The sequence below is a fragment of the Pseudorca crassidens genome, chromosome 9 (assembly GCF_039906515.1).
Source record: "Pseudorca crassidens isolate mPseCra1 chromosome 9, mPseCra1.hap1, whole genome shotgun sequence".
In the NCBI taxonomy this organism is placed as follows: domain Eukaryota; kingdom Metazoa; phylum Chordata; class Mammalia; order Artiodactyla; family Delphinidae; genus Pseudorca; species Pseudorca crassidens.
In genome coordinates this window covers 10,442,518-10,457,614 of record NC_090304.1, presented here as the reverse complement: position 1 = coordinate 10,457,614, position 15,097 = coordinate 10,442,518, and the positions used below count along the sequence as shown (strand labels likewise).

The following is a 15,097-nucleotide window of genomic DNA, read 5'->3' as shown; positions in this document are numbered from 1 at the left end:
GAGGCCACAGGCTAGGCCTCAGGATAGTCACTAAGTCCCTGTTATCAAGTTGCCATTGCTTCTAGGCTTTTCAGTGGTCAGACCCAGAAAGTCGAGATTTTCTTTAAAAAGAAAAAGAAAATAATTAATTGGTACAAACTTATACTTCCAATTCAAGTTTTCAGACCGCAGGGTTTTACTGAAGCTTTTTGTTTCATACATAAACATCTTTTCTCTCTTCCACTGGAAGTCGTGCTTCATGACCACATTAGCATTAGTTACTTACTTGCGTTAACCTGTAACATACATAAGATACTCTCAAAATAACAGTAGCAACATCACCAACAATAAGGTGCCGGATATAGTTTCAGATTTCTTTGGTTTTTTGTTTTGGGTTTGGTTTTGGAGGGAGGATGTGTTTGTGTGTTTGTCTTTGTTCTTAGAAGATATCCCACTCCGAATGTAGGTCAAAGTTCTGCATTTTAAAGCCACTTAAGTAATGTTTTGTTGTGTGCGGCTGGGTCACCAACTTGGTAGAATTAGGCTCATTTGTCTTAGTTCTCAATTTCGACAGATGTGTTTATTTATGTATTTTTAAATTCTGGAACACATTTACATGGTTGCAAAGTCAAACTATAAGAAGAAAAATCACACTTCTGTCCCTGCCCCTCCCCCATAAATTACAATTTTTTTCCTTTAGTCTTTGGCTTATTCTTCCACTCTTTCTTATTGAAAATAGACATATACACGTATGTAAAAGTAACAAACTAGAAGCACTTCTCCGGTTCCCCTTTTTTAAAAACTAAACAGTACACCCTGAAGATCTCACCCTCCACGCCTCCCTCCATCTGCATCATGCCCAGTTGTTCGGATGCCCTGTGCCTTATTCAACACTCCCCCATGGATGGTCACTACAGGTAAGTTTCTAACTTCTGCTTTTACAAACAGTGTTGCAGTGAATGGCTTGTACATATGTCTTTTTGTATTTTTGCCAGTGTATCTTTGGGATGGATCCCTAGAAGTAGAATTGCTGAGCTAAATGGTATAGTGTGTGTCACTTGCTAGTTGCCGTCAGATACCCTGCGTAGGGACTGAAACGCCAAAACTGAATTTTAACAACATTCAAAAATGAGTAGGAAGACGCAGCACCCAATCTATCACCCACCTGGTGGCCAGGCCAGCCTCCCGTTGTTCTACCCGAGGGACAGGCCTGGATAGATCTCACGCAGGAACACCCACGTCCTGGGAAGCCTGGAAGGAACCATAAAACTCCATCATCTTCACTTTGGCTGGAATAAGAGTTTAACAGGTAGCCCTGTTCACCTCAGGCTGAGCAGGAGCTCTGAGTGGTCTCTTTTGTCTTCTTTGACTGATAAGACACTTAGAAGTTATTTCTTTGCATGCTTGGTTTGGTAGAGAAAATGTTTCAAGGCATGGACCCTAGTGGGGAATTATACCAGATGCTCAGCAAGTGGACATTATTAAATTCATTGGTTTATATGACCCTGGTAATCTTTCTTTACGTAAGGAAGGAAAATTAACGTGGTTAAGATGCATTCGGTCTCTTACTCATTCGACCAACATGAATTGAACCCCCTCTCTGTCCCCTCTCTACTCCCACCTCTAGGCCAGAAACAAAAACCTGCACAGCCTGCAGGCTGAATCCAGCACACAGTTAGTTGTTTGAGGTTTGGCTCACACTATGTTTTTTGAAAAAAACAAACAAAATTGGTCGCTAACATTTAAAATCAGGGGATTTTACATAAATATCCAGACTTCTAACTTCTCTTGAAAACTTGCCAACCAGCCGCTGGTGGGAGCTGAGGAGCGACTGCCCCCAGTGGTAGGGCATGTGCTGCCCTGTGTCCCTGGTGCCCGCCCAGCCCTTCCATTCATTTCTCTTGCCTCCTGAGTCATGCGTTTGTGAGAGCTTCCCTAGACTGCTAGCTCCCTGAAGATAAGGACCTTGTCTTACTTGACGTTGACTTTCCAGCATCTGACCTAGATCCCAGCACACAGGGGCCTCCGTGTATGTTTGTTGGACGATATAAAGTATCTTGTGGATGCATGCATCACATTTCTCCCAATAGTGAAGCTGCGTAATTGTAATACTACTCTAGCCCAGACCTTTGATGCATATTGGCATCACAGGTGCCCCTGAACTGTGCCATCTGTCCCACTACATAAAGCCACTCGCATGTCACTGGGCTGCCCCTAAAGTCTTCACTTTGCCATTTGAACTCTTTTCCTCCGAGCGATCTCCTCTCCAGCTGAGGACAACAACGCACGCTTCGTGACCACATGAGATCACGAATGTCAAGCATGGCCCCTAGCATTGACTTTTATCACGTTGTTAGCAGTGTTTTATCTCCAAGTTGGCGACAGTCTCCCCACTCTTAGTTAATCCGTGCAGTTTAGTTTGGTTTTTCAGCCAAGCCCCAAGGAAGAGATTACAGTAGAAATCTCTGTATTCTTAGAATTTTCCAAGTCCACTCCCCACAGACACTGATGGAGGTAAAGATTGTATCGAGAGGTTCGTATTTCTAATCAGATCCATTAGTGGCCTAAAGGGGACAATTAGGGCATGTCAGAGCATATATAACTATGAGCCCTTGGCCACCACTGCATGCTCAGAACTCACTCTTTCCTGAGTACTTGGACCCAGAAAAGAAGCATGAAGTGGCTTGGGATCCTTGGGCTGGTAGCCCTCTCAGAGTGCCTAGTCATGTAAGTGCGGGGACTGTAAGTGGCATCATCTCTCTTTCTGGGGTCTTCCTTGTCCTCTTATTCTTCCACCCATCAGGGTTAGAAGGGAATGTAATCATTCCCTGACACTCTTGAAGTTCAACTCTCACTTATTGATGAGTACCGTGCCATGGGCAACATGGGGCCCAAGGGTCTTGGGGTAGGCCTGCAGGGCTGCACAACTCTTGGGGTACCGTCACATCATGACCTATGTGAAAATGGCACTCCTTGGGATTGCTCAGTGCACAACCTGTGCAACTGTAAGTGTGGTCCTATGAACAGCATTTCTCCTGTGATTGCTTCTAGGTATTCTCTCTGCTCTCTCTGCATTTCTGTGTATGTGTCTGTGTCTTCATCTCTGTATCTCTCTCCTTTATCTCTCCATCCCCTTTGGATGTCTCTGTGCATGCAGAACTCTCTGAGTTTTCAGTTTTTTTGTTTTGTTTTGTTTTTTCTATTTTGACTCTTCCTTGCTTCTCTAGCTTCTTAATTTCCCTAATTTATTCCCCATCTCCTGGCTTCCTCTCTCACCCCTCTCTTCTGCTGGAGCCCTGGAGAAAGATCTGGAAGGCTACTTCTAGGCTGATTTACCTCTAACCAGCAGTGTGACCACAGCCAAGTCACAAACTCCCTGCATTTCAAATTCCTCCCCTGTAAAAAGAGGGTAATGATCCCCCTTCGGACTCCTTCCCAGAACTTCTTAGAAAAAGATACAGTGGGATGGCAATAGCAATGGGAAGGGCTGTCATTGTGGACACTTCTTACATGTCAGGTACATTATATACATCATCTCACTTAATACCCAGAGCATTCTATACGGACGATAGGAGCTATATTCTACCTTTGTACCTACCGAGGGGGAAACTGAGACTCCAAATGGTCATATGGCTTACCCAAATTAAACAACAGAACCTGTATTCAAACCTAGGTCTTTGTCATGGTCTTTTCATGGCATCCTGATATGAGAGGACACTCATAAAAATGCTTGGAATATACACAGTGCCATTACAATGCAAGGTATGACAGTCGTACTATAACACAGACAGCTGATTGCTGACCCTTCTTTGTTTCCTTTTCCCAATGCTCGGTGAAAGAATCCCGCTAACAAAGATGAAGACCATGCGAGAAACCCTCAGGGAAAAAAACTTGCTGACAAACTTCCTGTTGAGGAACAATGACGACAGGTCCCAGAATGTCGCCCATGACCCAAAATTGTCTCTTCATCCCCTGAGGAACTACCTGGATGTGAGTGTGTTGGGTGGATGGCACTCTACAGCGCCCCCTGGTGCTCTGGCCTGGCACTGGGGTTCATCTGGAGGCGCCAGGCGGTGTGGTGGGGCTAGGGCTCCTGCAGGAAGCAGAAACTCTGGGGAATACGGACCCCATTCCCAGAGAAGAGGGCACTCTCATCCTCAACTCTTGGTCGGTGGTAACTGGGCTCGGCAATGACCAGGTGGCAGGTAAACACCCATTTCTTGCCAAAGATATGTCATTAGTTTGAGGGAGATTGTTCCTCCTGAACTAAGTGAGCCACTGAGTTACAGATGAAAGGTGAGCCGTGTCTGATCGAAAGATAAAGCCAGGCGGACAAAGTTCAGCCTCCGCAGATCCAAGGACACCAGTAAAAAGTTACTGAGCCCCTATGGCCTGTGACGCCATAAAAATCTAACACTATGGTTATTGTTATTGATTTTAAAAAAGGTCTCGTCTCTTCCTCAAGAATGCATAGGACAGCCTGAGCGATAGGCAAAGAGTAAATACATGTCAAATAAAAGCGTGGTGGTGATAGGACATGGTCTGAGTTCAGAGGAGGTGGCCTGGGGTGACCTAGGAGGGCCAACTGGAGAAAGAAACAGGCTGGGTCTTAAAGGGGGGACTGGAGAGCTTCTCAAATGAACGCACCAGGACTCGCCTGCAGGCCAGTGCTTAAGACTCTGCGCTCCCACTGCAGGGGGACCGGGTTCGATCCCTGGTCAGGGAACTAAGAGCCCGCATGGAGGAAAAGAAAGAAAAAAATCAAATGAAGGCACCGGTGTGAGCAGAGGCTGTGAGGTGGGGCGGTTGGAAAGTGATCTCAGGAGACACGGGACACCTCGAGGGAAGCAGTACTCTGGGAATCGAGGGCGGCCAGGGCAGCCAGGTCTGACCACACCACCCCTCCCCGGCCCCTGTAGCTAGCCTATGTCGGCAACATCACCATTGGAACGCCCCCTCAGCAGTTCAAGGTCGTCTTTGACACCGGCTCAGCTGACTTGTGGGTGCCCTCCACCTACTGCGACAGTGTCCCCTGCTGTGAGTACCTGCCCCCCCCCCGCCCATCTTGTACTCCCCCTCCCACCCCCTTCTCCGTCCTTGGCACCTGATGGACACACATCTCTTGTGTCCGCAGATACACACAATGTCTTCAACCCTCACGTGTCCACCACCTTCCGGCTCTCGGGCTTCCCCGTCGACCTCACCTACGGCTCCGGGAGGATGGTTGGATTTCTTGGCTACGACACTGTTCGGGTAACTGGAAACCAGAAGCCGAGTCAGGGCTGGCCCTGGGAGCAACCGCGGCTTACAAAACAGATGCAGGCCCAACTGGGAGGGCCCGTCTTTCCCAAAGTCCCCTAGTGGTGGCCGCCCACCCCACAGTGTTGTGTCCCTGGGGAGACAGTGTCCCTGCTGACACACAAACTCCCAGAAGGGCTGACCCAGAGAGTGGCTTGAGGTGTGGGTTTGCAGCTCCTTTGCCCATGAGCAGCTCAAGGTTCCTTTTGCTGGGAGCAGGGAGAGAGGGGGAAAAAGCACCCACTCTTATATCCTCAGGCTGTGCCAGGTACTTTCACGGTAATAACGCGTTTACTCTTGCAGCAACCCCACATAGCAAGTGCTATGATTAGCTCCACTAGACAGATGAGGGAACCGAGGTGCAGAAAGCCAGGGCCTTGCCAAGGTCAGGCATCAGGTAAACGGTGGAGCTGGGCTGGCCAGTCAGGATTCATCAGGTGTGCGGTACCTGGGGAGAGGATAAAACTGATCTTGGGCGGTTGCGGGGAACTGAGGGCTTCGGAAATCCAGACAGGGAAAGCAGGGGGCCACAGACGTGGGAAGGGCCTGATAAATGGGGGTCCACAAGAGGGGGCCTTTGAGAGCCTAGTGAAAACTATAGCCTGCATCCCCCAAAGGGCCTGAGTATTCTCTCTCTCTCACACACACGCAGACGCACATCCCCAAAGCGTGTTTCCCAGGCAGAATTTTCATAAGCACCCTGGCAGCGACATTGTAAAATGGGCTTCTGTCTGCCTAGGCAGATGCAGAATCCACAATGCATTGCGATGAATTCAGTCCATTTCTGTCATCAGATCATAGTGACGCCGAAGAGAAGACTCTCCTGCTCTCTACTCATTCTGTCCTCCAGTGGGAACCATTTGGTCCTGTTGAGTCCCTGTTTTTCCACCTGCACAGGAAGCATGTGGCCAATTTCGCTCACTTCACATGGTGTTTGCAGGATGGGCAGGTGTTGGTTCAAAGCCACAGCCCAGCACAAATGGAAGCCAAATTCCAGTCGCAGCTTGGTCTAACTATCTGAGGTCAACACAGGGCACAGCCAGGCCGCAGTTCTTCTCTGCGGTGCTCGTGGCATCTCCATTCCAGCCCAGTCCCAGCCCCACTTCCCAAACCTTTATGTGGGAACACTCTCCTCTCCCACAGATCGGGAAACTTGTCGATGTGGTCCAGCCGTTTGCCCTGAGCAAGGCGCAGTATGGGTTGGAGCATGCACCCTTTGATGGCATCCTGGGCTTGGGCTACCGCAGCCTCGCCATCCAAGGGACCACCCCTGTCTTCGACAACCTGAAGAGACGAGGCGTCATTTCTCAGTCTGTCTTTGCCTTCTACTTGAGCACGTAAGTCTGAACTGCACAAGCCCTCTCTCTAAGTCAGCTGTAAGATGCTTTCAGTTGCATGAAAAGTTGTAGCCCAGCTGATCCAGAAGTTTCCTGAGAGACAGTCTAGCCCGGGATAACTATGGCCCCAGGGCCACATCTGGCCCTGCCACTGGTTTTTGTAAATAAAGTTTTATGAGAACACAAGCATGCTCATGGGCTCAGGGGCAGCAGCTTGGTCCAGGGGGGTATGAAGGGAAGAGGGAGAGCAGTGGAAGATATCAGGATACAGGTTGGAGGAAAAGGCAACAGGATGTGCTGATGGATTTCACATGGGAGGAAGGAGAGGGATGGTGGGAATGTTTCCTCCTCACTAACATTTTACCAGGAGCCCAGAAGCAGCTACACAATTCGCAGGCGCCAGCGCGAAATGAAAACGTGGGACCTCTTGTTCAAAAAGTATTAGGAGGGGCTTCCCTGGTGGCGCAGTGGTTGGGAGTCCGCCTGCCGATGCAGGGGACGCGGGTTCGTGCCCTGGTCCGGGAAGATCCCACATGCCGCGGAGCGGCTGGGCCCGTGAGCCATAGCCGCTGAGCCTGTGCGTCCGGAGCCTGTGCTCCGCAACGGGAGAGGCCGCAGCAGTGAGAGGCCCGCGTACCGCAAAAAAAAAAAAAGTATTGGGAATTTCAAGACAGGGATAGCAGAGGCTCAGGGCCCTGCTGCGTGTGAGGCCCCATGGGTGGCACAGGTCACACACGCTGGTGAAGCCAACCCTGGGTGAGCCTGAGCCCACACCCTTGGCGCCCTCGAGCCTCGGCTTTTCTGAACAATGACAGGCTAGGCGAGGGGGCAGCCAGACCCCTCCGGCACGGTGTCCTCTGAGGGTATCTCTGAGCACTTTGGTTGCTGGAGGGGACCGGGCCCTCTCCAGAAGGGTGGGTGGTCGGAGCCCAGCCAGGCTGCCCAGCTTCGAACCCCTTCTGTGCCACTCACTAGTCGGTGACCCACCTCGGACAGGTCCTCAATCCCTCCGGGCCTCAATTTCCGTCTCTGTAAAATGGGGACCCTAATAGTGCCAAGGATGGGTGGAGCAGCACAGCCCTAGGACAGTGCCTGCCGTTACTCTCCTACAACGAGCCCTCCCTCTTCCTTCTCTCCTCAGCCAGAAGGAGAATGGCAGCATTGTGATGTTAGGCGGGGTGGACAACAGCTACCACAAAGGAAAGCTCCAGTGGATACCAGTGTCCCGACCCCACTACTGGCAGATAACCATGAACCGGTAAGCCCCTCCCTCTGAGGGCCCCCCCAAGTGATGCTCCCACACGTGCACACGGACACATGCAGACACACAAAGAAACGCACAGACGCACAGTCACACACACAGACATACGCTCCACCCCCAAAGACACACGTGTAAGCACACGCACAGGCACACAGATACACACAAAAACACACACAGATACACACACCACCCATGGGTTCATAATCACCCCAGGCCCCTGACCAGGGCTCTGACCAGGGTCCTGAACAGGGTTCAGAGAGACGTGTGCAGCCCAAGAGGGCTGCACCCACCACGCTGGAAGGCAGGGAGCACGGTTTGAAGACCCTGAAGTGCAGTGAAAAGAGGATCAGGGAGGATGTCACCAGCCTGAACAGGGTTGCGATAAGCTGACCAACTGTCTAGGGCTACCCGGGACCCAGGGAGCTCTCACTACACAAAACTACCAGTTTCAAAACAGGGAAAGTCCTGGACAAACCAGGAAAACTGGTTTCCTGAGGGAGAAACTCCCCAGCAGTGGAGAGAGGTTGGCTGCATTCTTGAGACCTGAAAGCAACTCATACAAAGGGACACTCGCCCCACCCATAGGCACCCCCCACCCCGGGCACACAGTGGGGCAGGGGCTGTGACAGAGAGAATCAGGAAGCCGGGATCCAGGAGTGGCCTGAGAACAAGGGGCAATAACTGACGGGATTCTCAGTGACACCCTCAGACAGAAGCTTCCGTGTCCTTTGGAGGCCCCTGGGCTAGATCAGGCATCGCCTGGCCGCGGGCCTCAGCGTCTGAGCTGTGTGAGTGGGCCATGCTGGGAGACAACCTCTCCCAGGGCAGCCTGTGTCTCCGACACCCCTACTCTCAGCATCTGCTGCCCCGGAGAACCTCCATCTTCACCGTGTGGGTTGACCCGTTATCGGTCACACAGCACATACAGGGCTCTGGTTGTTCCTCATCCACTTTTTCATTCATTCATTCATTCAACAAACATACATTGTGCATCCGCTGTGTGCTAGGCACTTGAGAGAGGCACTGAGGCTACAACTTGCCCTTACATCTAGTAAGGCAGACGTACATGAAACGAGTCACACACATAAAAATGAATTTCCACTTCGGTACATGCTAGTAATGAGGAAGAGACTACAGAGTGTGACCAAGACAGGAGCCTGATCTAGTCTGGGGGGGAGGACTTCCCTGAAAAAATGACAAGTAAGCTGGAACCTGGAAGATGAGGAGAAATTAGCTAGACAAAGGGGATGGGGGTCTTCTAGGAAGGGCGAGCAGCACATGCCAAGGCCCTGAGGCACCAAAGAGCCTGACGCACTCAGGAGCTGAAAGGCAGTCAGCGAAGGTTAGGCGACCAGAGCAAAGGCAAACAGAGGCAGGGCGTGAGCTGAAGGGAGACAGTCAGGGAGGGGGGCGGTCATGGGGGGAGACTTCACAGTGATGCTGGTGTCCACTCTGTCCCACTGTCTCTCAGCATCACCATAAACGGTGTGGCTTTTGGTTGTTGCCGCGGCTGCCAGGCCATTGTGGATACCGGGACGTCGTTCCTAGTTGGCCCAAGTAGAGTGATCACCGCCATCCGAAGGCTCATCGGCGCCCGCCTTGTCGATAACGAGGTGAAGGGTCACGCCACAGGGTCACTCCGGGGCTCTCCACGCACCAGGGATCACCTGGGCCAACCTCTCTCCCTCTTTCTCTAACAGTATGCGGTTTCATGTAGCTATGTGGCTCGCCTGCCTACAATCATCTTCAGCATCAACGGCAACGACTACCCAGTGCCCCCTCAAGCCTACATCAGAAAGGTGAAGGGCCAACCCTGGTGGAATTACAGGAACCCTTGGGCTCCTGCTTGCAGGAGGGGGCCCTCTGCAGGGCAAGCCACACCATTGCAGATGCCACGGAGCCCCTGTGGCTGGGCCAGTGCCTCCCACAAAACCAACCACTTGAGAGTAAGGGGCAGTCTGGGACTTCCATCATCCTGAAATAAATGGAACACTACCCCGTGCTGGCCTGGTGCGAGGCACAAGGAGAAGGGAACACTAAGGGCCTCTGCCCTCAAGGAGCTTCAGTTCAACCTGAGCCCTCAGATAGATGAACACAGAAAGTCAGCTCTAGCAATCCCTGCAATAGGCCAAGGGACAAGTGGGGTGGGTGGCCACAGTCTCAGTGTGTTGTCCCACCATAATGGTTAACGGTCTCCCTCCCACCTCGAAGGTGTCCTGCTTTGGATGACAAATTACATGGCGACCCTCGTCCTCGCCTGCGACTTCCCCTTGCTAAGCCCCACTTCCCACTCTGTGAGTTGGGGTACCAGGCCCCTCTGTGGGGAGGCTGCATGCTCCCGTGAATTAAGGGTGCACAGTGACCGCACGGCCCTTGCACAGGGTTGAGGCTTAATGTCAGCTCCCTGTGGGAGTTCAGAGGAGGCTGATGGCCTCAAGGAGGCTTTGAGGAAGAAAGGGAATTTCAGTCATTCTAAACCCCCAGCCTCATGGAGGCACGAGGAGGCCTGCATGGGTCCAGGCGAATCTGCACTGGACCCCGTGCAAATGGCACCCCCGGGGGCTGAGCCGAGGGGTGCCGGGCGCAGATTAGAGTGATGAGGGCTGTACACAAGGGGAGCACCAGGGTGAGTCACCCAACCCGGCCTGGAGTGGCCAGGGCGGGCGATCGTGGGGCCAGGAAGCCTTCCTAGAGGGGCTGAGCGCAGTCTCTAAGAACGGGTCGTGGGGAAGAGGGAGAAGCAAAGGCATTCCCTGCAGAGGAAACGGCGAGCAGGGTCAGAAGGAGTGAGGGGAATTACAGGCCATTCTTGCTCTTGTTTAACATTTTATTCAAGTATAGTTGATATACAGTGTTTTGTTGATTTCTGCTGTACAGCAAACTGACTCAGTTATACATGTGTTTGTATCCTTTTTCTTCTTCTTTTCCACTAGTTGATCACGGGAGCTTGAATAGAGCTCCCTGGGCTCTACAGCAGGGCCTTGTCGTTCACCCATCCTCTCTATAGTGCTTTGCATCTGCTCATCCCAAACTCCCGTCCTCCCCTCCCCCAGCCCCTCTCCCTCATGGCAACCACATGCCTTGGCCGTTCTTGGTCTTGGATGGGCACCCCACTTCCGCAGCTGCTGAGAGAGCCACTTGGTTCTTACCAAAGGAGGGAGATAAAACCGAGAAGCTGCGGCTCCGGATGCCGAGAGGGTGGCAGGTAAGGGCTCAGGCTGACTGCTGTGCATTTCCGTCTCCCCCAGAACCTTCAGGGCCAATGCCTCAGCAACTTTGGAGGGGGCACAGAGAACATGAGCCGCTCGGAGACCTGGATCCTGGGCGACGTCTTCCTGAGGCTGTATTTCTCGGTTTACGATCGGGGAAACAACAGGGTTGGCCTGGCTCCCGCAGTGTAAAGGCTGGGGCCGCTTCAGCAGTCAGGCCCCCTCCAAACACACACTCACTCACACGTAGGGCACTCCCACCCAGGGATGGCGGTGGACTGTGGTGCTCTGCAAAGCCCCGTTCTCAGCAAAGAATAAAAGTTTCCATTCTCAACGGTGCTAAGACAAATGGGTGCCTCTCTTTGGGTCGGGGAGGTGCATCATGACCGGGCAGGATCTGAACCACAAGTGAGAGGAGCCCAACTGCAAGTGGCTTCAAGGAAAGGGGAGACTTACTGGAAGGACACTGGGGATCCGGGACACAGGAACCACAGCAGATGCGAAGATCTCAGTGACTGGACCCAAGGAATCAGAAGCCATCAGCTCCCTCTTTCCCTCCCTCGCTCTTTCCCGTCTCTCATCTTTGATTCTCTTAGCCTGACAACTTTCTTCCCTCACACTTCTACACATATATCCCTAACGCGTCTAATCCCTAAGGAAAGAAGCTCAGAAAAACCTCAGGATACCAAGGAGGGCTCTGATTGGGCCACCTCAGATCACGTGTCCAGCCCTGGAGCAACCATCCTGGCGGGGGGCTTGGGGGTACTATGATTGGCTTTACTTGATCACGTGGCCCTGCCCAACGTGATTGACAGTCTCCTCCAGCACCACGTGACTGCAGCTGGGGCGAGGCAGGCCCCAAGGAAGTGGCCGCGAGTGTTCTAGACAGTGGAAGAGTTTGTGATGGCCCCCACCAACTCCGCCCCCTCCTCTTTCAGAGGGATGGTAACGGGTAATAAAAATACCTTCTACCCTTCCCATCTCACAGGACCTTTGGCAGTGGCCTGCTCCAGGGGGGTTCTGGGTGAGGCCCTTCAAGCTGAGATGGTTCCCGTTTGTCCCCCCACCCCAGTCACCAGCTCTCTGCCAGTGTCACACCTGCAGTGTCCTTTCCAGTCCCACTTCCCAAGTGATGGGCCGTGTGGATCCCTGAGCCATGCCCACCCCTCCAGGGCCCAGCATGCTCCTTCCCTTGGTCTCCAAGGCTGCTGGCGAGGATGCCACGCATGCAAAGGGGCCCCAGGGCGCACTAAGCCTTCAGCGTTTCTCAGCTTCCTCCAGGGGCAGAGCTACAAACCACTGGTTCGAGCTGCCATGGTTTGGCACATTTGGAGTGGAAGCATCACTTCTTCCCACCTGGAAGCAGAGGCCCAGGCTGGGGACAGCAGGGGTCAGAGGTGGAGGGAGACCCACGTGAGAGAAGGAGCAGGGAAGAATAAACAAGGTGGAAAGCACAGCCCACGCAATGCGCGGTGTGGGCCTTTACTCGGGCAAGACAGATCAGCGAAAGGGACGACGCCCTTCCTTCCTCATCTCTCCATTCAGGACAAATTTACTGAGCACCTACTATGTGCCAGGTGCTGGGGTGGACCCCAGGGATAGAGGGCTGGGTTAGGAACCCGCCACCGATTCATGGAGACACATAAAGAGACAACCCCCAATGGGAAGGGCCAGATGGAGAAAGCAACACAGGTGTGGGTAGGGGGCCAGAGGAGTGAGGGGCTTCCTCTTCAGGGACCAGGGAAAGGCTGCAGTCGGGCGAGAGGGGGGCATTCACTTCAGTCTTGTCACCCCACCCTGAAACACAGCCTTAAGCCTTGCAGTTACCTTCTCTGTGCACACCTGCCGTACGTCCACGGTTACGTGTGCCTGGTCCCTCTGGGGTGGCCCTGGATTATGATCGGTTTGGGGGGGTGAAAGAGGACTGGTTGCAGAGCTGACAAAGGGGGAAAAGGTGAGAGCAGAAATGGCATTTTTTTTTAAAACAGCAAATGTCATGCATGGGCTTAATGGAGACTCAAGTGAATAGTTTGTCAAACTCATTTTCCAAGTGGTCTTCATGGAACCATAAGCAATGTCTCTGTTGGGGAGAAACTACCAATAAGAGTAAGAATAATAGCTCTGGTTAATTACATATGCATTTCACTGTCTCCCCATGAGCCCCTGCAGGGCATGACCCCCATTGTACAGATGAAGGAAGTCTCCTCCAATCTTGTGGCTGCAGTAGTGGTTACAGGCACATCGAAGGCCCTCAGTAAATACATGTTGAGTAAATGAATGGATGAATTAGTAGATGCTTCCACTAGAACGCACTGCTGCATCATGTCGGGACACATACGGTGTCAGCGTGGCTTACTGCCGTAATATCAAGCAGAAAGAGTCAGGCTTTGCCTCCCTAGATGAGCCTAAGGCCAGGGCTGGAGCTGTGTGGGTTAATGAGCCCACTGTTCCTGAGGCTCTATATTTGTAGCCTGTGCTACCAACATGAGGAGAAATTCTGATCTCCATCAACTTTTTAATTTTATTTCTATTTTTTTGTCTGCGCCGCATAGCATGTGGGATCTTAATTCCCCAACCAGGGTCAAACCCATGTCCTCTGCCTTGGAAGTGTGGACTCTTAACCACTGAACCGCCAAGGGAAGTCCCAAAGTCTGATCTTCGAAGCAACAATCTTCCCCCACCTTCCACTTTTATCCTTTACCCAATGCAGACCAAAGAGATTTATAGCCACCGGTGAGAGAAAAGGTAGAAAAAACAGGGAAAGATAGATCCTAAACACTTCTTGAAAGACTGTAAGTTGGTACAATCTTTTTGGAATGACTTGTTCTTAAAATATGTATAGTCTTGTCCCAGTAATTTTGCTTCTAAGGTTTATGCTAAAGCGATGATCAGAAGGACCCGCAAACATAAATAAGCAGGAAGTAGTCCTCAGAGTCTCCTACAAAAGGGAAAATCTGGGATGTCCCAGGCCCAGTAAACATAAAGTGTCCACAGCATAGATAGGTCATCATGCAACCAACCGCCTTAAAATTGTGTTTCAGCAGAACATTTAATGTTATGAGAAATCATTCCAATATGACATTGAGAGAAAAGAACAGAATACAAAACAGCATGATCCCAGGTTTGCTAAGCACATGGAAGACAGTGCGACGTACTCGCCAGGCACGTACATCCTGGAGCTTTTCTGCCTGGGTTCAAATCCCACCTCTGACCCTTACCAGTCATGTGACCTTGGTAAGTTCATCTCTGGACATCAGTTTCCTATTCTGTAAATTTGGGATAAGCTCAGTTCCTCCCTCACTAATCATCAAGAAAATGCAAATCAAATGACAATGAGATACCATCTCCCACCAGTTAGGATGGTCATTATCAAAAAACAGAAGATAACAAGTGTTGAAGAGGATGTGGAACCCTGTACACTGTTGGCGGGGATGTAAAATGGTGTAGCCGCTGGAAAACAGAATGGAGGTTCCTCAAAAACTTAAAAAGAGAATTACTGTTTGATCCAGCAATCCCACTTCTGGGTATGTATTCCAAAAAATTCACACCATGGTCTCAAAGGGGTATTTGTCCTGTCTTGTACGTTGCAACATCATTCACAATAGCCAAGATGCAGAAACAACTTAGCTCCATCAACAGTTGAATGGATAAAGGAAATGTGGTAGAGACATAGAATGGAATATTATTCGGCCTTTCAAAATATACATTTATTATTTATTTGGCTGTGCCGGGTCTTTGTTGCGGCGCTCGGGATTCTCAGTTGCGGCATGCAGGATCTTTAGCTGCATCATGTGAACTCTTCATTGTGGCATGTGGGACCTAGTTCCCTGACCAGGGATCAAACCCAGGCCCCCTGCACTGGGAGCCCGGAGTCTTATACACTGCGCCACCAGGGAAGTCCCGGTCATGGTTTTTTATATATTTAATTTTGTTTCAGTCGATTTGATGTGATGCTAAAATTGTCCCACTTCGGCCTTTTTATATGGATTCCTAAACTTTTTGTCCAGCCCCCG

The 15,097-nt window shown here is 51.3% G+C and overlaps 1 protein-coding gene across 1 annotated transcript; it reads left to right on the top strand.

The window, feature by feature from the left end:
• Positions 1–2,635: 2,635 nt before the first annotated feature.
• LOC137231218 (pregnancy-associated glycoprotein 2-like) lies at positions 2,636–11,276 on the top strand. The gene is made up of 9 exons (XM_067751727.1): positions 2,636–2,706; positions 3,819–3,969; positions 4,899–5,016; positions 5,114–5,232; positions 6,421–6,614; positions 7,756–7,872; positions 9,347–9,488; positions 9,576–9,674; positions 11,124–11,276. Exons 1-9 carry the CDS (start codon positions 2,654–2,656, stop codon positions 11,274–11,276), a joined length of 1,146 nt encoding a protein of 381 aa, XP_067607828.1. The 5' UTR covers positions 2,636–2,653.
• The last annotated feature ends 3,821 nt before the right edge of the window (positions 11,277–15,097 follow it).